The 23,493-nt window shown below is 34.7% G+C and overlaps 5 protein-coding genes across 6 annotated transcripts; 3 read left to right on the forward strand and 2 right to left on the reverse strand.

The window, feature by feature from the left end:
• Nucleotides 1-1,668: 1,668 nt before the first annotated feature.
• On the forward strand, nt 1,669-3,575 carry LOC18047826 (protein STRICTOSIDINE SYNTHASE-LIKE 12). The gene is given in 4 exon segments (XM_024187046.1): nt 1,669-2,158; nt 2,160-2,344; nt 2,428-2,697; nt 2,772-3,575. Coding segments are annotated over 4 exon segments (978 nt in total). The 5' UTR covers nt 1,669-2,116; the 3' UTR covers nt 3,253-3,575.
• A 79-nt stretch (nt 3,576-3,654) lies between these two features.
• Nucleotides 3,655-7,749, reverse strand: LOC18047827 (protein MIS12 homolog). 2 transcript variants are annotated; one of them, XM_006440798.2, is made up of 7 exons: nt 7,385-7,749; nt 7,193-7,250; nt 6,541-6,660; nt 5,257-5,352; nt 5,016-5,154; nt 4,040-4,177; nt 3,655-3,934 (listed from the first exon to the last, which is right to left on the reverse strand). In XM_006440798.2, exons 1-7 carry the CDS (start codon nt 7,504-7,506, stop codon nt 3,873-3,875), a joined length of 735 nt encoding a protein of 244 aa, XP_006440861.1. In that variant the 5' UTR covers nt 7,507-7,749; the 3' UTR covers nt 3,655-3,872. The 2 variants fall into 2 exon arrangements, with proteins under 2 accessions (XP_006440861.1, XP_024042813.1); XM_024187045.1 differs by lacking the exon at nt 6,541-6,660.
• Nucleotides 7,750-8,213: 464 nt separating this feature from the next.
• LOC18047828 (plant cysteine oxidase 3) lies at nt 8,214-12,393 on the forward strand. The gene is made up of 5 exons (XM_006440800.2): nt 8,214-8,514; nt 9,461-9,612; nt 10,017-10,179; nt 11,672-11,872; nt 11,984-12,393. Exons 1-5 carry the CDS (start codon nt 8,289-8,291, stop codon nt 12,100-12,102), a joined length of 861 nt encoding a protein of 286 aa, XP_006440863.1. The 5' UTR covers nt 8,214-8,288; the 3' UTR covers nt 12,103-12,393.
• A 440-nt stretch (nt 12,394-12,833) lies between these two features.
• LOC18047829 (enolase 1, chloroplastic) lies at nt 12,834-17,153 on the reverse strand. Its single transcript, XM_006440801.2, has 7 exons — nt 16,543-17,153; nt 15,839-16,146; nt 15,385-15,539; nt 14,977-15,294; nt 14,108-14,254; nt 13,871-13,921; nt 12,834-13,378 (listed from the first exon to the last, which is right to left on the reverse strand). Exons 1-7 carry the CDS (start codon nt 16,914-16,916, stop codon nt 13,313-13,315), a joined length of 1,419 nt encoding a protein of 472 aa, XP_006440864.1. The 5' UTR covers nt 16,917-17,153; the 3' UTR covers nt 12,834-13,312.
• A 5,061-nt stretch (nt 17,154-22,214) lies between these two features.
• On the forward strand, nt 22,215-23,048 carry LOC18047830 (tetraspanin-11). The gene has a single exon (XM_006440802.1). It carries the CDS (start codon nt 22,215-22,217, stop codon nt 23,046-23,048), a length of 834 nt encoding a protein of 277 aa, XP_006440865.1.
• The last annotated feature ends 445 nt before the right edge of the window (nt 23,049-23,493 follow it).

A 23,493-nucleotide genomic window follows, 5' to 3' on the forward strand; every position in this document is an offset into this window, starting at 1 on the left:
GTTTTATAGACCGGAAATTTATACAACAAATTGAAACAATCTCACAAAGTACACACTGATAGTTCGGCTTTGCATCAAGGGCGGATCCAAGAACTTTTTATCACTCCGTACTAATTTATAAAATTATTTTCAATATCCATATAAATGTCAGTGCATATAAAGAAATAAAAAATTACATATCAAACAACACAATATCAAAACTCTTAGTACAATATTATATTTAATAAAAGATTGACAACCATATAACAAATAAGTTTATAATATAAATTATTAAAATTGTACCATAAAAATTATTTTTGAAATTATTATAATTTTATTGATTGAGAATGTGAAATCTTTAAATAATTTGATATAATGGAAAGAAAATGAGCAAGTATGACTGTGAAAAAAAACATGAAATTATGAAATTTTTAATTGTTACTATATATATATATATATTAATTTTTTATAGTCAAAGCTCCCTACAATCATAATATTTGGAATTAAACTAATTTAATTAGTATGAGGAGGTTATAATTTAATAAAAGTTCAGTTACAAAATTATTATTTTGACTTAATTATGCTCAGAGCAAGTGATGCAAAGGTAAAATATGCACTACACTAATAATTAAGTAATAGAGCATACCAAATCTAATATATAGATATTGATAAAAGAAATAGACATAATTTTAAAGAAATTAATACATATATTTATGTAGTGTCGGAATTATGCAAAGTCATCTTCAAAGTCTAAATGTTTGCATTCTATTATGTTTTTCTCTCAATGTAAATTTTATAAATATTGTATAAGTATTTAGTAACATTCTAAATAATAAATCATTGTCCCAAATAACTTTTAATAAATATTTATTTCATCTTAGGCCTTTAATATAATATATCATTTTTTTTTCGCGACATACAAATAATTATTACTAAGTGGAGGGGAGGTTTCTTAAAAGAGAATCTAGAAAAATTACAACGTTTTATAATATAGAGTTTATTCTTGTTTATGATTAACTCAAATTAGGACCGAAATTTTTTATGATTACCTAGATGTTATTCTTATATAGAGTATCACTGGAGAGATTTTTTTATTGTAATACTAGAGACTACATTATAATACACTGATATGCTTTTCTTTCAATTAGAATTTTTTTACAATAAGTTAAAGTTGTAATGACATTTTAGCCCCTCTAACAATTTCAATTTATTCAATAAAATATATAATTTAACCATTTTATAAAATAAGACACTAACTCTAATTGAAAAAACAAATTATGGACATAATTGAAAATAAAATAAAAACTTATTATATATAAAAATGAACAAAACATAAGGGGGTATGAATGTTTATTTCCTGGGCTAGAGCCCGGTCTAGACCAGGCGTAGAGTTTTTAGCCAACCTGCAAAGATGAATACAAAGAAAAGAAAGAAAATGCATATCTTAATTAAAATGGGGTGCATTCCCTTTCGTCCGTACGGTTTGGCCTAATTTTGATAAATGTAGCGTCAACGGTGTGATAATGCTATGCCTTGCGAAAAACTGCCTCCCGGTAAAACGGTTTCAAAATCAAGGCCTAAGCACAGAACAGACCCAAATATTGTGTATCACTTCAAGAAATTTTATCTGAAAAAAGAACAAATAACTATTTTTGTGATTCCAATCGATTTTCAGCACATACTGGTGACTTCATCAGGTAGTGGCCGTGAAGTTTCATGCATGGTCTACTTTGTCTCTCAGTGAAGCATTTGTTGTTTAATAATGTGCAATCTGCCTAAACAGAAGCAACAGACATTGACTTTGACACAAATCTGTCTACGTTCTCTATCTCTTGGTTCAACAACTTTAACCGATATTATCCCTACTTACTGGCTTTCCAAACTTGAGGCACATTTTAGGGTACCCTTTTTGTAGCATCGACCTTTTCATATATCAACCCTGAATTTAAGGTTGGTTCCATACCTAGAAATAACAAACCCGTTTCTTCATTACAAAATCTTCATTGTGTCATCTGGTATCCTGCTTGAATTTTCATCTCTAACAGTACACTTCAATTATTGGTTATCATGTCTATAAATACCTGCATGATTGTGTTATTCTTCATTCCAAAACATAGCTGTAACTCTCGGCTACAAAATGGCAGCCACGCTCAGCCTCTTCGTTTTCGTCTTCTCTTTGGCCTTGGATGGTTTTTTCTATCCCAACGTTCACCAAGATCCTGTTTCCACCAAAAGCCTTTGGTGGAGAATCCATTGCCTTTGAGCCAGTTGGTGGAGCATTCTATACTGGAGTTGCTGACGGTAGAATTCTCAAATACCAGGCCCCAGATGGTTTCACTGATTTCGCCTTCACCACACCAACAAGGTAACATATTGAACATTGAACTAACCATCTTCATGGAATTTTTTTTTTTTAATAAATACCAGACTCTTTCGGGTTTGATACAGGTCAAAGGCAGTATGTGATGGCACCACAAATTTAGATTTGGGACCAATCTGTGGGAGGACATTTGGTTTAGCATTGCACTATGCAACAAGACAGCTCTACATCGCCGATGCTTATTCTGGCCTTCTGGTAGATGGGCCTAATGGAAGACTTGCCACCCAACTTGCGACCGGTGCAGAAGGACAAGCTTTCCACTTCTTGGACGGTTTGGATGTTGACCAGGGCACTGGAATTGTCTATTTTACAGATGCTAGCGGTGCCTACGATTTCAGGTTCTAACTCATCCACATTCTTAACTTTTTGACTGCACCAAAGTGAACTAAAACTGTTGCAAATTGTTACACAGGACTATTGTAAAGCTGAATATAACAAATGACTCCACTGGAAGATTACTATCGTATAACCCAAGAAGCAGTCAAGTTACAGTATTGCTAAGGAATCTCACCGGGCCAGTAGGGGTTGCAATTAGTGTAGACAGCTCGTTTCTTCTTGTATCAGAGTTCACTGAAAATAGGACTTTGAAATATTGGCTAAGAGGTCCCAGAGCTAACTCATTCGATATCATAAACTTCCAGGCAAAGCCAGACAATATCAAGAGAAACCCAGGCTTGTTACAGACATTTTGGGAGGCAGCAATCATTACAAGACAACCTGCAGGAACACCTGTGCCGATAGGTCAAAGGATCAGTGCATTTGGTGCTGTCCTGGATACGATAAGTTTCGAGGCACAGTACGGCACGACTCCAATCAGTGAAGTTCAACCGTTTGGTGGTGCATTATACATATCTTCACGATCAACAGATTTTGTTGGTGTTCTCAGGCCTTGAGGCAGCTTTGCTGTAATTGCAGCTTGAGTTGTAACAGCTGCAGCCGAATAAGTTGTGTAATAAGGCAGGGCTATCCCTGCCCTGGGCTCATAAATGACGCTTTTACAATGCTTCTTTCGCTTTCTTCAGTATCAGCAATAACTGAGAGTTCAGAGGAATAGAAATGGAAGTAATGCATTTTGTCTAAACTGCATCCCTGAGTCAAAATCTCATAAGAAAGTCCTCACACATCATTGCCAAATCCCTAATGGCTGAAAGTATTTTCCATACTCTCCCTTCGTGGCAATCTATGAGAAAGTGTACATGCCCTTAATAAAGCCATAATAGATCGGTCAATGATTACAGATTAGGACCAAAATGATAGTTATGATTGAAAATTATATAAAATTATAATCAGAGGATAAGCATTAAACACTTTCATTAATTCAAGTCACTCAGATTTAACTCATTTGTGTTCTAAAGTCGGAGCACAGATCATCGTTAATATTTATATGCGAGTATGTCAAAAAGGCAATATACATTAAAACATTAACAAGCCAATCAAGTAGATAACATTATGAAAGACAGGTAACCAGCAAGCACTAAAGAATTCATGCTAGAAAGATGAGCATATATGAACTTCACATATTCTTTAATTCAGCTAAACAGTCTTGGATGCCTTCCAAATTTGCATTGTAGAGGCCTGCAGTACAAAATAACAATATCTCATGAAACAAATATGGGATTTTGACTCCATAAAGAAAAATCAACTCAATGAGACAAATAACATAAACATGAGTACTGTTACCTTTGCCACGGTTCATACTACAAAAATCTCTATCTGCATTGTTAACCCTCTCCACTTTAATATGCTGCATATCATTCATCCTTTTCGTCTTCAGGTTGTGCATTTTCATATGCAGGTCTGATGCAGTTTTTACCATCTCTGCAGGAAGCAATTGTTGAGAATACATACTATTACAACTATAATACAATTTTCTATCTAAACATTTTGTTCTAGAAACATCAGCAAATATAATCAACTAAGAGTTTAGACAGTTTCTGTTGGCAGAAAGACTTGAATCTTCAGCAGTAGACATTCTTTTATTTATTCAGTGGCTCTTAAGAGTTGTCTCACAGGCTTAAAAATCCTCCTTGGTGGACCCAATACAACGTATAACAAAAGCAGAAGTCTCAATGAAGTGGACTAGTTCAGAGGAGCCAGTTCTTTGAGTAAACTTATCAAATTGGTATACTTCAGCAATATTATTACTTCCCTTTGTTTAAGCTGCTGGCTAGATGAGATTAATAAGAGTACGCGCGCCAACCAATTGTGGTGGTTTCCATGAAGACTTCAACAGGTTAAAACACTAACATATCAAAACATACTAAGCATTAAAGGGAGAAGAAAATTTGTTGTCTGAAGTATAGATTATTATTGGACAAAAAGTTTATTGGCCAGTGCTCTCCAATACCATGATCCATATTAATTGCCAAGGAGTGTCATATAAGCAGTTTACATATGCAAGTTACTGAAAGAGGCAGAGAAGAATCAGTACGACCCACCAGCAAGGTTTCAAAAAACTGACCAAGAAATTACAAAGGCTTGGATATCTCAACAGCACTAAAATATATTCTATCCAATAACTTATATAAAGTAGAAAAATCTGCAATATGCTCAACCCACTTTCTTAAACAACACATTTTTTGAAATAGATGAAAAGCATTAAAAGTGGATGTCATTGCAATCTGAAATCGAGAAAACATGAGGCTGAATAATTAACCTTGGAACAGGTCATGCACAGAATTTTGATCATATAATTGTAATGCCTCACTAACAAGTCCAGCAGAGTGATCAGTTGCAGAAGACTGCTTTTCTAATGCTTGAAGCTCTCGACTGAGCTCAGAGGACTCCTTACCAACCTTAAGAGCGAATTCCAATGCAATGAAAACCAATTTAGACAAGTAAAAAAAAAAAAAATCACTAGAAATGAGATATTCAGACTATTTGAAAATTTGTTTTACCGCAGCAAGCTTATCCCTCAAGGAATCCATTTGCACATCAAGATCTGAATCATTAAATGCATCTTGGCAGAGTGAGCTTTCACATGGTAATTCATTCTGGAAAGAAATTTCTGAGGCATGTCACTAATATAAATAGAAAGAATTAACAGCAAGAAAAATTTACTGCATATTCTCCGTCAAATAAATTTAAATACCCGGTTGTTCATAGCAATTTCACAATTAACAAAACATTGTTCTTACATTATTCTCCTAGAAGAAGATATCTCATTATCACCAGATAGTCAGCTCGTCATAATTTCGGCATACTTATGTCTATTGCAAAATTTTGACACTAAGCATTCCCTATGCTTTTCTGCCTATGAGACTCTTACAGCCTGTCCTTCTCCAATAGTTGATAAGTCTACTTAAAGGTTAACTTTCAGCATCCAAACCTTATTGCTGCAACATTAATTCTCTAGGATTACCAATTTTAAAAATGTTAGGCAAGCAGTCAAGCTTGTCAATCGGCAGATCAAAAGATATGCAAAATTGTGAGAAGTGGCTATGTTGCTGTGCAAAGCAGTCAAGTGGATGTACAGAACCTCAACTGAAAAAAGTTTGGCATTCCCTTTATAGTTTTATCTTTCAAATAATTCCTTACCCTCCCCAACATTTCCTTTGAAGCATACTGACCATAAAACTCAAAATAATCATAATAATTTCCAAACTATGCCATTAGAAATATTTAAACTATCCATGTTCACACGAACTTATGCATTGCCTCAATGGATCATAGAAATAGAACAAAGAAAAAATGGTTATGGCCGAAGGCTCTATGCAAGTTAGCAATCAATCAAAAAAAATTTCAAAAAGTATAAACCATACTTCTTTGAAATAAATCCCAAAATCTAGAAAACTTGGATTGAAGAAAATGAAAAATAACAATAGGTCAGACTAATCAACTTTTTTTTTTCCTTTGAATTATATGAAGATTCTACTTTCCAAATTTCAGTTTGATCCATGAAAGAAACATAACATGTTTACCGATTGCTTTGCACTCTTAACAGGGGTATGAGAAGATCAAATCAAGCATAAATAGCATAGCACCCCACTTAAACTGCTTTACAACATTACAATAAGCATTAGCATACAAAAACAGAATAACAAAGTCTCATCAATCACCATTAACGCATGTAAGGAGATAAATTGAGGGAAGAAAATTATGGAGATACACATAAATAGAAAATAAATTTGTCATGCAATGTGCCAATGACCAAATAACATCCAATAAACAAAAGAACCTACACTTTTGGGTAAAGAAAAGCCTTCAGGAACAGAAAAACAGTGATGAAGGCAATACTTCTCCCACACACTGAGTCGCTTATCCAAAGCCAACTGAATCAAATTGCGGATATAGGCAACACCCTATCAAAGTATCATAGGAGAATCACAAAGACCAAAGAGTTAGCAGACATACATCACAACCACAAAACAATCATAGCTCCATAATCCAATAATTATCCATATTAACTTCTTCTAATGATTTTTTTTTTAGAATAGTCTCTTGCGCAAATAACTTTGTATCACAAATTACCACCAAGGCATTTATTAATAGGAAATTCTTGAGTAGTCCACTTCCCCTGAATGAAAAAAAATCCCCTTAAATATTTAAATTTAAAACAATTAATAAAAAAGTTGAAGAAAAGAAGTGACTTGGAATTCATAAGGGATTTTTTGTCTGTTCCTTTTCGGTATTTTCGGTCCGCTTCACCTCGACAGTTATGCCATGATACACTTAATGACTATATGCAAGACTTCCCAACCAGGACATATTTGCTTACTTGAGGAACATAATTTCTTTCTCTCTCTCTCTTTTTCACCCTTCACGAGGTTTAAGTTGAAAAAGAAAATTATGGGTTAGTTAATAAATTGAGCTGCAAAAGTGGTGGATCTTTACCTTGCTTAGATCTTGAGACTTATCCGTGTCCTCGGTTTTCAAAAGGGTCGATGCCTGTCTGCATAAACAACGGCAGCACAATTCACAGTCAGTTCTTTTTAAAAAATACAGAATTAAAAATATAAAAAAATGACAAAGAAATGGAGTTTGAAATTGAAAGAGAAAGAGAAGGGGGAGAGAGAGAGAGAGTACTGGAGATAGAAATTGAAAGCTTCGTCGACCAAATCGTCGACGGTGTTGAGAGTTTCGTTGATGAAAAGTTGTGGGTTTAGGTTTAGAGAATTGAATACGGCCTCACTTTCGCTTCCTTCCATTTCTCTCACTCAAGATATCTCAGCTTCCTTCGCTTCCTAATTTCTACAGAAGCAGAGAAGGGGAAATTTTGAATCTGCTATTTAGGGCTTTAATTTTATAACACTGATAATTTTCCCGCCAAAAATCGTAGGTTGGTAAAAACTGTATAATGTGATTGAAAAAAAAAAGAAAATGAAAATGCAAGTGGTATCTGGCCACTTTCCACTTCAAGTCTTCTCCAGTACACCACTTCACTGCGACTACTTTTGCGAACCACTTTTTTTTTTTTGTCAATAACACAATATATATATAACTCGTGCTTTTTAGTTTCTTTAAAATTTAAAATGGAAAAATTGTAGCAATTTCATCACTCTTTATTTTTTTTAATAATTATATGAAGAAAATATTATTCAAAAAAGATAATAATGTCATTGGATTAAAAAAGGTGTCAGAAATATGGGCTTCGACACTAATTTAAAACTCAATTGTCGCGTTTTAGGTAATCTAAAAGTTTATAATGTTGTTTATCAATTTAAAATGGTGCAAGGTGCCCGATGTGAATTTTTTTAAATACAAATTTATACCATTTCATTTTTAATTCGATTAACTTATTAAAAAATATAAAATTATGAGTTTTTTTTTTAATGCAAATTTTAAAATTTTCAAGATTAGAAGCAAAATGCCAGTCAGAGTCGGCTGACCTCCATAAAACTGGTAAGCCACAAAAAATAAAAGTAAAAAATGGAAATTTTGTGGTAACAAATTTTGTGTGTGAAACTGTGAATTATCAATCAACGCCAAAATGTTGTGGAAATTGCAAAAAGCATCAGATAAGGTGAGGCTATTTTTGCAGAACAAACCATTTTCGACAGCATGGTTGCAGTTTCAGTTCCAGAGGCACTTCCATATGGAGAGGAAGAATTCGTCAAAAGTTCAGGGTTTGTACGATTTCTGTAAAAAGACCTTTACGCCCTCAGGGACACCGCCTCCCTCTTCTCAAGCTGTACGCGATCTCTGCTCTCTCTTGGGTATTTCTCCATATTCCATTTGCTCTTAAAGTTTTTTTTTTTTTTTTTTTTTGGGTCAAATACATATTTATAAGTTTAGTTGTTAAGTTTGGTCAATTCTGTTTCTGGGTTTTGCGGGCTCGCTGAATTTTGATGCGGGTTTGGTTCGTTTTTGAACTGCAACTGAAGAATTTTATATTTTGCATATTGGGATTTAATGCAATTCCTTGATTATTGATGTATGTCATTGTACAGGATATATGAATTAGTTAAGGAACTACAGTAAGTATTTGTATATCAAATCTATTCCACATTATTATTCGTTTATGACTTACAGATTGCATTTCATCTGAGTTCATATGTTTGGAAGTGACTGCACGACACTGACCTTCCATATCATCAGCAATTATGGCAGCAAAATTTTTCCGTGACAAAAGATCTTAGGATTCATCGACTGGCCAAAATTTGTCTGGGAAAACATACTTTACATGCCGTAGGTTGCATTGCGGCAGTAAGACTAAGATTACGGATCAATTAACTGTTCCTGATGCTAGGCGGCTTGAAGGCCTGTTATAAAATAAAATCAAATTAGTTATCTATTGAAAACAAGGACAGGAAGGGATAATTAAAATCAAATTAATTATCCAGAATGAGTAGAAAATACATATTGTATCACTTATTTCTATCAACCTAAAACAGATTTTCCAAGCTTGTCTGTCAATAACGCTCAATTTATAATAAGCAAGATTGAGCCGGCTTTGGATATCACTTCTTTGTAATAAATATATTAATGGCTGTCTTGTATCGATGCCAGGTTTTACTGCAATTTATTCATGAGAACCCATTTCCCAATTAAAGATTGTTCTTAGTAACAGTTAGAAACCTTGAAACATGAGTGATATTTTGGTCATTGGGAGTGAAATGTGTCCCATTCTTCTGATGAATACTAAATATTAGCATTTTGCAGATACAGTTGGCCCTGCTGATGTGGGGCTCGAGGAACAAAGTTCAGATGATGATCGAGGGCTTGGTTTTTCTGGCCTTTATGGACTCAATAGGGTAGCTCGATGGGCTCAACCAATTACATATTTGGATATTTATGAGTGTGATAGTTTTACGGTATGCAGCATTGTAACCAAGTCTTCTGAAATAAATTCATTCAGGCTTTTGGTTCTTGATTCTCCGTTTATTATTATTTCAAATGCTTGATGCCACCTCTTTAGAACAATTTCACAGACATAATATTTGCTGCTACAAACTAATGCACAAAATTGTGACCCTCATCTGCTGTGTCTATTGTATTTCAATTGTACATATACTCAAGATTCAAAACTTTAACCCTTCTTTCAAGCTTGATAAGATATTGTTCAGCAATATCATTTACGGCTAGCTAATACAGCTTTTGAGCAGCCATAATGAGGACTATATGATAAGAAAATTGGCCATAAAATATTGTTTTATGTAGTATTGGACTGATTAAAATAAAGATTTTTCTGAAGACAGATTTTTTATTTCATATGCAGATGTGCATATTCTGCTTTCCAACATCCGCAGTTATTCCACTTCATGACCATCCTGGCATGACTGTGTTTAGCAAAGTTCTCTATGGGTCTATGCATGTAAAAGCCTATGACTGGGTTGAGCCTGCACGTTTCCAAGAGACCAAGGGACCAGGTTATCGTCCAGGTTCGACTTCTAAGCTCACTTTCATCTTTGAAGATAATAATTGTTGGGATTTCAGGAACCAAAAGGCAGCTCTAGCGTTGATCTTTGCCCATAATTCTTCTTTAAAATTTTTTGCGGCATGCTGACCTACATCCAGGAACCAGAAAATTAATCCTATGATATGTTTTAATATAATGGGGACAGGGTGCCAGTATTGCTAGCTTTATGATTATTTCTCTATGTTTAACTGTCCTCATTTATCCCATTTAGTGGTCATGTTTACATGACCTTTACCAGATTTCGTCATCAGTGTGAGAAACCTCAATTCAAAATGTCTTTTGTCAATCGTGGTTAGGAATGGCAAAATCCAGGTCCGGGTCTGGGTTCGTCGATTCTGGTTCCAGACTCGGATGACAATTTGCCATCCCGGATCTGGAAATAAAGCCGGATTTTTAAACTCCAGGTGCGGACCGGGTTCAACCCGGAAAATTCCGGGTTTCCAGAATCCGGGTTTTGAACCTGGATGGGCACCATTTTTAGGCTTGTTTCAGAATGTAAAAACAGAGGTAAGGCACCGGGGAGTGTTCAACTTGCAACTTTTTTCCATCGCTGATTGCTTCAATGTGAAAATAGGAGTAATATTTAAATCAAACAGAAAAAATTGATTAAAGAATATAACAAAGCAATGAAGCAAAAGTGCAAAACAACACCAAAATTTTGTGATTGTCAGCTTGCCATCATCAAACAAAAGCTAAATTAATACCAAAATAGAACACAAATGGTGACAGGGAATGAAAATCCAGTAAATTTGTACAGCTGGTCATTGCTTCGTCTATGTCCGTGAATCCCAATTCGTCACTTTGTGTGCATGATAATCTGCCGCTGGCCGTGACCGTGAATGAGTTTAGGAGCTACTGAGAATTCAAGCCTTTGATGATGATTGATGACAGTTTGATGATGATGATTTAAATTGGTGAGTTTGGGAGATGAAAAGGAGAGGAAATGGTGGTGGCTGTGAATTGATGAATTTGGGAGATGAAAAAGAGATGAAATGGTGGCGGCCGTGTTGAGTTAATAGCCAAAAGTGTAAACTAGTGTTGGTTTTATTCTTTTTCCATTCTTTTTTTTTATATTTATATTAAAGATAAATATATCTGGATCCGGGTTCCGGACATACGGGTTCTGCTGAACCTGGAACCGGATCCGGATATGTCCGGGTTTTAAAAAATTAATACCAGACCCGCATATTATTTAAATACGGTATGGTTGAACCCGGCCCGGATTATCCGGGTTCATCTGGGTACGGGTTATTTTGCCATCCCTAATCGTGGCTGTGACTAACAAATTATAGATAGGCAATATTTTGTGTGAGATTTACTGTATTCTTTCCTGTACAGTCGAGATATTTTCAGTCAATGATTTGTGAGACTCATATTTCTTGCTTCTGTTTCCAACTTTTGATGGTCTAGAGACTGTAGGCAAACAACTTACAATTAAATTTCTCCTTTTACAGTGAGGTTGGCAAAGTTGGCCACTGATAAAATTTTAACCCCACAATATGGGACATCCATTTTATACCCAAAGAGTGGGGGAAATATGCATTGTTTTACTGCAGTCACCCCCTGTGCTGTACTTGACATTCTCACACCTCCTTATAATGAAGACGCTGGCAGAAAGTGTACTTACTACATAGACTACCCTTTTTCTACCTTCTGTAAGTAACTTATCTAATTTCTTTTCTTTGCCTTCTTCATTCTTTGCATGCAGTTTGAAAACCCACTAATCATGCTTTTCCACTTGGCTTGTTAAACACACTACACTGCAGCCGCAGTAAATGGAGCTGATAATGAAAAGGAGGAATATGCATGGCTTTCTGAGATAGATACACCAGATGATCTCTACATGCGCCCCGGAGTGTATGCCGGCCCAGCTATTCAGGTCTAGCTTGTACTAAGATGATCAGATGAGCTCGGGCTTCTAGTCACTTTGGTCTGAGCTGTAGGCACCAGAGAGTATTCTGTGAGATGGTGTTATGATCGGTGACTGAAATGCTGATGCAAAAAGGTTTATAGATGGTTCTACGCCATTCACCAACAAAGAATCTGAATCGTTAAATAACAGTATAGTCTCTAATTTATATAAGGCATCTACTTTTACCTTCATCGTTATGTAAGGTCTTCCTTGTAAATTAATTGGCCCATCTATTGATAATCGAGGTTTCAAATTAAAGCAGAATACTATAATCTTTCCTGGACAGAGAGATTCCTACTTGTGTTACAGTTTCGAAACTGGACGCACACTGATGTTGCAATATGGAACTTGTCTATTTATCTATATTAATCTTCATCAGTTTATCAATGTGGATGATGATCTAGTGAGCACTAGTGCTGTGAATTAACCGATAACACCATGTGCCATTATAACTTATCATAAGGTGAGCATTATCACCCTCTAGATCATTAGTCTTTATCTTTATTCTTCAGAATCTGTAAAAATATCTGACATTTTGTCTTTAAAATAGGAGTATAGGACTTGTATTGTCTTCTGAATTTTGTGAACAGATGAAAGTGCATGGATCTCCCAGTGTGGTAGTGTCCATGTTGCCAGAGTACTTAAAAGCTCCTCGTCAGTTGAACCTAGAAAAGTTCATCAAAGGAAACCAGCAAGAAAATGACGGTACAAATGGTTTTTGCTCGTTCTTACTGAACGATGAGAGCCATGTTTATGAGAGGGAAGTCATGCTTCTCATAACACATTACAGATATTTCATAAAAGCTGTCAATGAAGATACACTGATGGACTACTGGTTGATGCATGATATTATCAGAAGTTGCACACACTTGGAAGATCGACTAACAGGACAACAAATTCTGTATGGGATGATTCACATCTCAAACTAAACAGAGTCCACGCTCAAACAAATTTGCATGATCACTTCAGATCTTGAAAGCAAAGTTTATTCAGAGACAACAGTTGTTTCAAGTGAGATTGAGAACGCATGGTTTGAAAGACATCTCAGCTGACTGGCCTACAAAAAATCTCTCCAAGCTTTCCTAGGTTTACTGGACTCATAGCTTAGGCAATGTGTTTCATGATCCTGAACTTGAACCAGTATCTTATTCTGATTAAAGAAGCCACATTTTGTATCTTTTCCCTAGGGTGATCTGAAATCTTGACCAGCATAACGCACATTTCCGAGTTCCTCTTCGATGCGCAGAAGCTGTAACAGAACCAAGAATGCAAAAAAGGTGAGTTAATTCTATTCGCAAAGAAGATTGGGAAATATAACCAAAAAGAGAGTGCAACATGACCAAAAGCTTGTTTACTAGAAACCCACTAAATCTTTAGGGGGTAATTTGTCCGCTAGTTTCTTGGTGAGCTTAACTACCAAATTCGAACACACATTAGTTTGCTTAGGCAAGCATGATGCAGATGCTCTGATTTCATAACAATCCAATGATTTGATGTCGTATGTTTTAGATCATCCATTCAGATAGTTGGAAAAGGGTAACACATGTCATCCACTTGAACATGTTGTATCCACAGGGAAATTCTAAATTGTCGGATATGGATGCTACAGAATTTAACCTTTATGAGATTTATCATTTTTTGGGGATTGCAAGGGGGAGGTCAGGTGGGGGAGAGGGAATGCAACCCACCAACTTGCAACAAAAACAGAGATGGGGATAATTTGAAACAACTTTGATTCTACCTGGTTATACTTGGCCAATCTCTCACTGCGGCAAGGAGCACCAGTCTTGATCTATAAACCAAAACATGCAACAGTCAACTTTAGGACATAAATAAAGAATGAATATATATGTGTGTGTGTGTCCAAACTAGAAGACAAGAAAAAAACACACTTCAATATGGTGTGCTTTGTCATGTAGTGTATTGGAATTTGTGTTTTTCTGTCTTTTAGCATTGCTTAAAGGGTTTCAGCTACTACCTGTCCGCTAGCCAAACCAACAGAAAGATCAGCAATAAAATTATCTTCAGTTTCACCACTGCGGTGGCTGACCATCACACCCCAACCTGCAGATTTAGAGTCAAGTGCTGCTTGGATGGATTCGGTCACAGTGCCTATCTGATTAACCTGCACCAGAATTTAGAGAAAAAAAATTAGCTAAATGCACCATCAATGTGAAACATGTCTATGCATACTATGGACATGTCATTGAGAATTGTAATTGAGAATCTGAAATATTAATTTTACTATGGTTTAAGTATAAAAAACAAAAGGAGATGCAAAAGTAAAAAGAGGCTTAAATCTTCTTAATCTTTGCCTCAACAACTAAATTCTCTAGGCGAAAAATATTTTTAACTCCATTAAATGATACCCAACAATTTGAATTGCAAACAGAGTAATTATTTGTGATGAGCCAGATATTGTTAAGCAATTTTTCACACCAAATTTTTTTGGATTTACACATTAGTTTGTCTTTTCAATACTATTCAATAGTTTCAATCCAATGTCAAAATCTCTTGCATATCACTCCAGTTAAAAATGCAATTTTAAAATGATTATGCCCTTGCAAGGATTTTGACTGTGGGAGTAAAAGAATGATGCTTCTTTCATTTTCCTAGAAAAGAAATGTAGATAGCATCATTGTAGTGACCGTCAAAAAATCAAGTTCAATGCATGAGGCTAAAAACCTGCTAGGAAATGAAGGAAACAGTGAAAGAAGAAGGAAAAAAACAATATCGAGCTGATGAAAGAAAGGATTAAAAGCAAGAAAATGATGGAAAGCACAAATAGACTCCATCATGTGAAGGGTAATGGAAAAATCAAGATTTAATTTCAAATAGATGATTTACCTTTAGAAGTAATCCGTTGCACGACTTTTTCTGAATGGCTTCAGCTATTCTCTTTGGATTTGTCACCAAAAGGTCATCTCCCACTAGTTGAATATCAACTGAAGACTGCAAGGAAGCCCATGAGCTCCAATCATCTTGGTCGAAGGGGTCTTCAATTGACACAATAGGGAAATCTCTGACAAACTCCTTGTAGAGATCACCAAGACTCTGAGCTGACAACACATGAGCTCCATCATTTGGTTGTTTCTTGAAGTTCAGATCATAGTTTCCATCTTTAGTGAAAAACTCTGAAGCTGCAACATCCATTCCAATTTTGATCTGCAACATCAATTTAGCTCCTTAGGTAAGCGAAATATTTTAGATGCAAAAGAATAAACAATGCAAATAAGCATAAAGCACCCCACATACCTTGCCAGTATAACCAGCCTTTTCAATTGCATCAGTAAGCAAAACTAGCCCCTCCCTGTTATCCTGAACATTGGGAGCAAAACCTCCTTCATCTCCAACATTGCAAGCATCCTGCCCATATTTTTCTTTGATAATCCCCTTCAATATATGATAAACTGTAGCAGAAACATAAAATCGTTAGCTGCCAATCAACTCTGAAGAATTCAGAAGTACTCTAAATAATATGTTAATGAACATCTACATTTTCATATCAAAATGCATCAGCAGTTAACCATGATCATAGACACACTAGCTAAGGGACATTAACATTTACAAGCTTGACATCATTGTTGATAATGATTCATAAAAGTTAAATGCATAAATGCAGTCCTTGTTATCTGAGCCTGCAAAGATTAAGAAAAGTTAATCCTCATACAGTAATTTATGTTGATAAGGTATATGCATGATTACGAACCTTCACTACCCATGCGGAGTGCCTCAGCAAATGAGGTTGCACCAACTGGCAGTATCATAAATTCTTGCATAGCCAAATTATTCCCAGCATGACTGCCTCCATTAATCACATTAAAAGCTGGCACTGGCATGACAAGCTCCTTTGTCCCTGACAATTCCTCAATGTGCTTGTACAAGGGCACCCCTTTCGCTCCAGCACCAGCTCTACACACGCTAAGAGATACCCCTAATATCGCATTTGCCCCTATCTTTGACTTGTTTGGAGTCCCATCGATCTCCAGCATTATAGCATCCACCTCAGCTTGATCTCTTAATAAACAGATACAAATAACATCAGAATCATAAAACCAAGAAGCAGAAAACTCTCCTCATACTCATAACAACGATGCTGCAAAATAACAAAAAGATACATTTATCTTCGTGTTTGATCACTAGAAACAGCTACCACCTCCTAAAGTTTCAACTAGACAGACCACAATAGTTTGAAATTCTTCAAAAAGGACTCCTAATTTCATAACATCAACTATGCTGCTGCAAGAACGAAAGGATACATTCTTCATCAAGTTTGATTGCTAGAAATAGCTACTTACGATAAATGCACTACCACCCCTAAATTTTCAAGTAACAATAAGACGGATACCCAATAGTTTCAAAATTCGTCAAAGACGCCCACAAATTTGAAAACCAAACCGAATATGACCTCACCTGATATCAACTCCGACGAGCTTGGGACCCAGAATGTCGTTAATGTTCTTAACGGCATTGAGCACACCTTTACCGCCGTAAACACTCTTATCTCCGTCTCTGAGCTCCAATGCCTCGTAGATTCCAGTGGAGGCCCCACTGGGGACAGCCGATCGAAACAAATCATCGGTGATCAGATCAACCTCGACCGTCGGATTTCCCCTGCTGTCAATGATCTGTCTGGCCTTCACCGACTTCACCTTCGCCGAGGACGACGCCGTAGAAGCCACGGAGCATTGCACTCTCATGGGGCGATAACTCCGAGGAGGCGTTGACTGTTTGAGCTTCGAGGAAAACAAGGGTCTGGCGGTGGGGTTGGTTAATGAAGAAGCCATATCTGGGTTGGGAAGTCTGACTGAAGAGCGTGTTTGGAAGGAGGGAAAGTGGGAGAGAAAGTTTTAATATAAGAGGGAAAGTTGGTGAGAAAGTGTGGGAAAGTCCGGTAAGTGGCGATGAAAGCAAGCAGCGCTCTAATTTGAATATAAATTCATTTGCCTGCCGGCGTTTATTGGGTTGTTGGAGATACGTTTAAGACTAAAGCGAGGGAGCAGGTCAAAGTTCTTGAAGTTATGTGTGTGTTCTGTCTTTGTGTTTTAAAATAAATATTTTGATTTTTTAAATTATGAATTAAGGTTGATAAATTTAAAATTAGTGTGATTTGCATGTGTATTATAAAAAAAAATGGGAAGGTTTTTGAAATACCAAAAAAAAAAACCTTGAATTAATCAATAATGTGGGTGAGCGGGATTGAGATTTATTTGTATTATTATTATTATTAGATGTTGTGAACAATGAGATATTATTTTTAACTTTTGTTTTTATAAGGAACGTAAACATTTCATTAAAACATTCATGATCTTTGTTGGTATAGAATCCGGCCATATTATGTGTAAAGTCTAAAATTTGTTTCATTTCTTTCATGTATGTATTTCATAATAGAATATTTTATATTTATTATATGTAAGTGAATAATTAAAGTGTTTTTTAGATTTTGATTTTTTTTATATAGAATATATTATTTTATGTTAATAATTATGTTGAATAATTAATATTTGGTAAGTGGACATATTGGTGGAGTGGAGTAATGATTATATTGAATAATTAATGTTTGGAAAATGAAGATATTGGGGTATAGTAATTATGCTAAATGATTGAGTTTGGTTGTATTTTTATTTTCTTTGTGTGTGGCTTGCGTGTGTGCCTTGATGTTGTATCTCATTTACATTTAAAATTTTTCAAGAAGTGTTTGAGCAAAAGCTTTAAGTTTCAAAGGTGTAGTCCGAAGTGAAATTCTTCTTAGAGAGGTAAGTATTTATAATCTTTTAAATTTCTATTTTATGTGTGATTCTAGGTTATTAGTTGAATGGTTTTGTGTACATTATCCTGAAAACTGTGAACAGTGCAGATTCAGTGTTATATAGTTGATGTTTTCGTTAAATCTCATGCATAAAACTTCATAGCTTATTAAACTAGACATCTTTATCTTTCTATGCATATGTTTATTGTCCAAAAATTCATTGCATATTAATTGTTTTGATTTTTCAAAATTGGAATACTAGTACTGGAAATTTTCAATTTTCAGCAGCAATCCTCAATTCTATAATTTATTTTGTAATCCAAATGACTTCCGAAATTTTCTGGAAAATTTTATTACTATATATCTACATGTCCAGTTTTTGTGTATTTAATTTCGTAATTTTTGGATTTATAGTAAAATCATTAAAAATCATAGAGCTGGGCTGCTGCAATCTTAGAAACTGCTTTCCATAATTTCAAGGGGATGATATTCAAGATAATTTTAATTACTTTTTCATTAGCAAATGCTTTAAAAATTTTAATTCTGATTCCATATTGTCTCCTCTGATGATCAAAACTTGAATCACTATTTTTGAACGCATATAACTAAAATTATGAATTTTTGAATCAACAGTCCTCTATTTATTTTGTCACTGGACAGTTTTAATGTTATTGTGGAAAATTAGTTTTTCGGAAATGTTTATGAACTCTAATTAATTTTGATAACATTTATATTGAATGCCAACATGTTTACAATAGCTTTTAATAATTGTGATTTTCCAACAATAGTTATAGCTTTTAGAAATCAGCTCCTATAAAATGATCAAAGGTAGTTTGGAGAATTGATTTGTTTAGGTTAGAGTTAATGGTTTAAGGATGTTGCGTATCTTATGAAGGTCAGATTAGAATATGATATTGATAAGAATCTCATCTTGAAAATTTTAGACCAAGAATGAGCTCGTGTATTTGGGGTTTTTATTGGTTGTTTCGGATCGAGGTAAGTGGATTCATGTATAACATTTATTATATATATATATATATATATATACAAATTTATGAAAAGAATAATGTTGTTCACAAGGATTGGCATATTTATAGTTTTGAAGTATTTTTGTTGTTATAGTTTATAATAATGATTTACATTTTGGTTTAAAGTTTATTTAAAATGTTTTCTTAAATTGTTTTTTAAAAAATGGCTTTAAAATACTTGTGTTCCATAAATTGTTTTTGTAAAGCTTTGCCAATTAAATGTCTTATAAGAGATTTTGTTGATCGATTATTGAACGATTGATAGTGAAAGATTGAAAATTATTTGAAGGTTTTAGCTCATTGTCCGTAGTTTCGATTACTAATATGACTGAACAATTAATTGTATTGTGCGCATCTATTGATGATTATTGCGGGGTAGAGTATCCTGATTGAACTACCAGTTGATCACCAGGAGTTCACGTGACACTATGAGGCATGAGTAAAATTGAACAAATGAAAGATTTTATTAATAAATGATTATTTATTGAAAATGGTCATTATGTTATGACATAATTGATTTTAAATTTTACCATACATATGTAGTAGAATATAAAACGATTATTGATTTCAAATTCACGGCACTTAATAATTATTATTATGTACTTTATCGTTATTAGTAACCTTATGCATGTGTTTACTTACCAAGTTGATGACTCACCCCTCGTCTCTAACATTTTTATAGAGTGATTTTAAAGATGTGGACTTTTTGGTTTTAGAGAAGATGATTTGTTAGCCGAAAGCTTTGGGCATTTTCATGATGGATAAATTGTTGCTATTTAGGTTATTACTTTAGAGCTGAATTTGATATTGGAGGATTATTGTTATATTTATTGTTTTAGAGACTATGTTTCAACTTTGGACATTATTGATTTTCATTTGGGATTATTAATAAGTTTTAATTGCTTAGAGATTGCATTCCAAATTTCTTTTCAACTTCTTGGGAAAATTTGGGGTATTTTTATGTCATAAAACTAGCTTACCTAAGGAATAAGCATAGGCATTACATGATCTGTAACAATTTGGAAATCGATCCGGTGACTTTGAATTTCTGAAATTATCCATCAAATCTCTGCTTTGCTACTCTATATGTTGTTTACCAAACTTGCAGCATCTTGACAATCAGTCTCCACAATCACATAATGAAAACCTACGTTTCTGGCCCCCGGCAAACCCCAAGCTACAGCTTCAGGCGACTTCAACTTTTGCGAATCGAGAATAAGTTAAATTGGGCTTGGAGAAACTGTGTATAATAAGAATTGAGCCCACCGTGGTGTGCTGGGTTGACTTCTGACTAATGGAAAAGGTGTGGGGGTGTTGACTGATGATGTACTGATTACTGATATCCCTAATTTAGAACAAAATGCAAATAATTAAGAATGAAAGCTTGATTAGTTGATAGGGTACATTAGAGATGAGTTGGAATGGGACTAGGGTTTTCCAATCCGGCCTGCTCCCATCCTTGATTTGTAAAGGAATTCATATTCACAGTTGGTCCCTTATTTAAGAAAGTTGGTTAAACGGATTCATATCACTAGCGACTCATTTTTTAAATAAATTTTAGATCCAAAAATTAATCATATATATGTAGATGCAATTAAAATATTTTGATCATCTTCACAAATAATCGAATCAATTTAGTTATAATGATATACTTTTAATAAATGTAGCAGCAGAACAAGGATTTTGGTTAGGCGTGTGACCCTTAAAGATAAGGAATCTAAGAGGGAAAACTGTGATTTTCACAGAAAAATTAAAGTTCCAATGTTGAGTCCTTATTAGTTGTCTAACAGTATGTTTAACCCTATCATATAAGAAGACCACACCACTAAAGTTGAGGTACGTAAAAAGTTTAAACAATATTTAAAGTTGTTGATCTTGATGTTGTCACAACTCACTGACTCAGTAACTAAAATTATTAATCGCCTAAAATAAACACCTTTTTTTTTAGAGGACCAAAAATAAACACTTAACAAAAGCATACAGGAGATTATATAAATATATGAGTTATGCTGTGATGTGAAAACAAGCTAGCATCTTCTTGAAATTACTCAATCATCCTGCCACAAAGAAAATTAATTTTTGGAAATTAATGTCACCGGCTCATGCCAGAACTTTTACGGACACTGAAATAATGAATGGCAAGAAAAAATTAGAAAAAGAATCACAATATGGCAAATGAAAGAGAAGGGGGAAAAAAATCTTAACAAGAATTTCTTCTTTCCCTCTACCTTAATCAATTCCTTATTCTATGTGGGAGTCAAGAGAGGTGAGACCATGAGAAAGGGGAGTCAAGAATGAGCGGGAAAAATACATGGAAAATTGGTTACGAGTAATATCAAATGTATCATTTTAAAACCAACAAGCGTGTAGATCAGCTGGCATGAGGCTGTTCTAGTTTAACCAATGTTCTCGGTTCAAGGTTTGAGAATGCAGCTACATTAAAATACTTATTGGAAGAGTTTTGCCGCCCTAGTGGTCCTACTGGCTCAAGAATTAGCTGGAGTCTAATGTGGTCTTTAGATACTAGATGATTTAATACATAAAAAAAAATGTATCCTTTCAAATTTATTATCTTTTTCAAGGTGATACATAGTTTGATTATTTATTTCCGATAAGTTCTTGACTTTTACGCTTGTTCTTGACCTGAAATATCATTTTAGATAAACCAGCAAATAAATCCTTGTTTCTACATGCCTTTTTCTTAATTGGTCAAATAAATTAATAGGTCCGACAGAAAAAGGATTAATTGTAATGAAGTTGAAAAATAATTTTAGTATATAGCCTCCAATACTCAACCTCTATGTGAGATGGTCACAGTTACCCTTCAATAATTTCTTTTGTTTGATTATTGCTTTAAAAATAATAGAGACAAACTGAGATATTACGAGTTTATCAGGATTTAATTAAGGGTAGAAAAAAATTCTAAAAAAATTAAGGGTAAAAAAAAAAAATTCTATAAAGAACGAAATTGCATGTAATTCTTCCAAATTGTAGTAGTCTTTGCATTGAAACTAAATACACGGATTTAGTTATACCCGGCAACTATTGAAGAAACATCCTATCTCACCTGAAACTACGTGTCCTTTCGAAATTTAAATCCAAATCCTAGTAAAAGATTAGAAGACGTATTGACATCACATTCGTAATGCATGAATTCTATCAATTTCTCTATAAAGGCACTTGCATATTCTTCTTCTTATCTTGTTTTTAATCTTTCTCCCATCTTCTCTCTAATAATAATGATAGTCTTTCCGTTTTCATTAACTCTCTGTAATCTTTTCTAGTCTTAGGGTTAGGGTTTCTCCACAATGGCTCGCGCAAGCAATATCTTTGTGGGTTTTCTTAGCTTATGCTTTCTTGTCCTAGGCATCGTCGCCCTCAGTTTCTCTCTGGCCATTCACTTTCATGGTGGCACAGCCACAGCATGCCAAAAATCCCTGTACACCCCGTTACTTGTAACGGCTATCTTTCTATCTGTGCTGTCTTTGCTGGGGTTGATCGGTTCGTGCTGCAAGAACAATTTTCTCCTCTACCTTTACTTGATTGTTTTGTTCTTGCTGATTCTTGGCTTATGCATCTTCGCTGTTTTTGTGTTTGCTGTTACATCTAATAGTGCCGGTAAAGCTGTATCCAGATTAGGGTTTAAGGAGTATCGGTTGGGAGATTATAAGAACTGGCTTAAAAATCATTTGGTGAATGACAAGAATTGGAATGAGATTAGGAGTTGCATGATTGATTCTCAAGTTTGTAAGAGTCTTGAAAGGAATACTAATAATAATCAGACCGCTGCGGATTTTTTCAAGAGAAATTTGTCTCCAATACAGTCTGGTTGCTGCAAGCCACCTGTTGCTTGCGGGTTTCAATATCAAAACGCTACGTTTTGGATATCGCCGACATCGGGCAGGCCCGCTGTGAATGACGGCGACTGCTCTGCATGGAGCAATAAGCAAGATGCGCTGTGTTTCAACTGCAACTCATGCAAGGCTGGGGTTCTTGTGAACATCAAGAAAGAGTGGAAGGTTTTGACAATAATCAATGTCTGTGCCCTCGTCTTTATCATCCTCATGTACTCCTGTGGTTGCTACGCTTTGAGGAACAATCGAAGTGATAAGCGATTTAGTAGATATAGATACGCCGCATAACCAAATCATATATATATATATATAAGTTAATTTATTTGAGTTTCATTTTTGTTTTGAATTAATCACATATGTGCCTAATGAAGTAGCGTAATAATCAATACTTTAATGGCATCTGTAACATATGTGCAATATAACTGAATCAATTTATTTATGATCACTTACTTTAAATTAACATGCCCCTATTTTGATGGTATCAATCAGTAGTTGTCAAATACATTAATCCATAGACATTTTGAAAACTGAATTTTTATTTTTATCTTTTGTTTCAATTCAAAGGAGTGAATTTCTCACATTTTCTGTTCCTCGCTTCCTATCCTACACAAAATTTGAATCGATTCTCGAGATCTATTTTGAATTCTTAATTATGGAGACCTACTTTTGGAAAAAAAGTAATGCATATTCATGTTATAAGCACCGAATAGAAAGAATAAAGTTCCAAGAGTTT

Source organism: Citrus clementina, unplaced genomic scaffold, assembly GCF_000493195.1.
Source record: "Citrus clementina cultivar Clemenules unplaced genomic scaffold, Citrus_clementina_v1.0 scaffold_3, whole genome shotgun sequence".
Lineage (NCBI taxonomy): Eukaryota > Viridiplantae > Streptophyta > Magnoliopsida > Sapindales > Rutaceae > Citrus > Citrus x clementina.

What these genes read in the sequence shown, in the direction of transcription:
- LOC18047827 (XM_006440798.2), bottom strand. Translation starts at nt 7,506, where the DNA reads ATGGAAGGAAGCGAAAGTGAGGCCGTATTCAATTCTCTAAACCTAAAC. An exon ending in GCTTTCAATTTCTATCTCCA is followed by an intron (nt 7,251 to 7,384) that starts GTACTCTCTCTC and finishes TTGTTTATGCAG; the next exon opens with ACAGGCATCGACCCTTTTGA. An exon ending in GCTTTTCTTTACCCAAAAGT is followed by an intron (nt 5,353 to 6,540) that starts GTAGGTTCTTTT and finishes ATTTCTTTCCAG; the next exon opens with AATGAATTACCATGTGAAAG.
- LOC18047828 (XM_006440800.2), top strand. Translation starts at nt 8,289, where the DNA reads ATGTTGTGGAAATTGCAAAAAGCATCAGATAAGGTGAGGCTATTTTTG. An exon ending in ATGAGTGTGATAGTTTTACG is followed by an intron (nt 9,613 to 10,016) that starts GTATGCAGCATT and finishes TTTCATATGCAG; the next exon opens with ATGTGCATATTCTGCTTTCC. An exon ending in GGGACCAGGTTATCGTCCAG is followed by an intron (nt 10,180 to 11,671) that starts GTTCGACTTCTA and finishes CTCCTTTTACAG; the next exon opens with TGAGGTTGGCAAAGTTGGCC.
- LOC18047829 (XM_006440801.2), bottom strand. Translation starts at nt 16,916, where the DNA reads ATGGCTTCTTCATTAACCAACCCCACCGCCAGACCCTTGTTTTCCTCG. An exon ending in CTCGTCGGAGTTGATATCAG is followed by an intron (nt 16,147 to 16,542) that starts GTGAGGTCATAT and finishes CTGTTTATTAAG; the next exon opens with AGATCAAGCTGAGGTGGATG. An exon ending in GCAACGGATTACTTCTAAAG is followed by an intron (nt 14,255 to 14,976) that starts GTAAATCATCTA and finishes ATTCTGGTGCAG; the next exon opens with GTTAATCAGATAGGCACTGT.
- LOC18047830 (XM_006440802.1), top strand. Translation starts at nt 22,215, where the DNA reads ATGGCTCGCGCAAGCAATATCTTTGTGGGTTTTCTTAGCTTATGCTTT.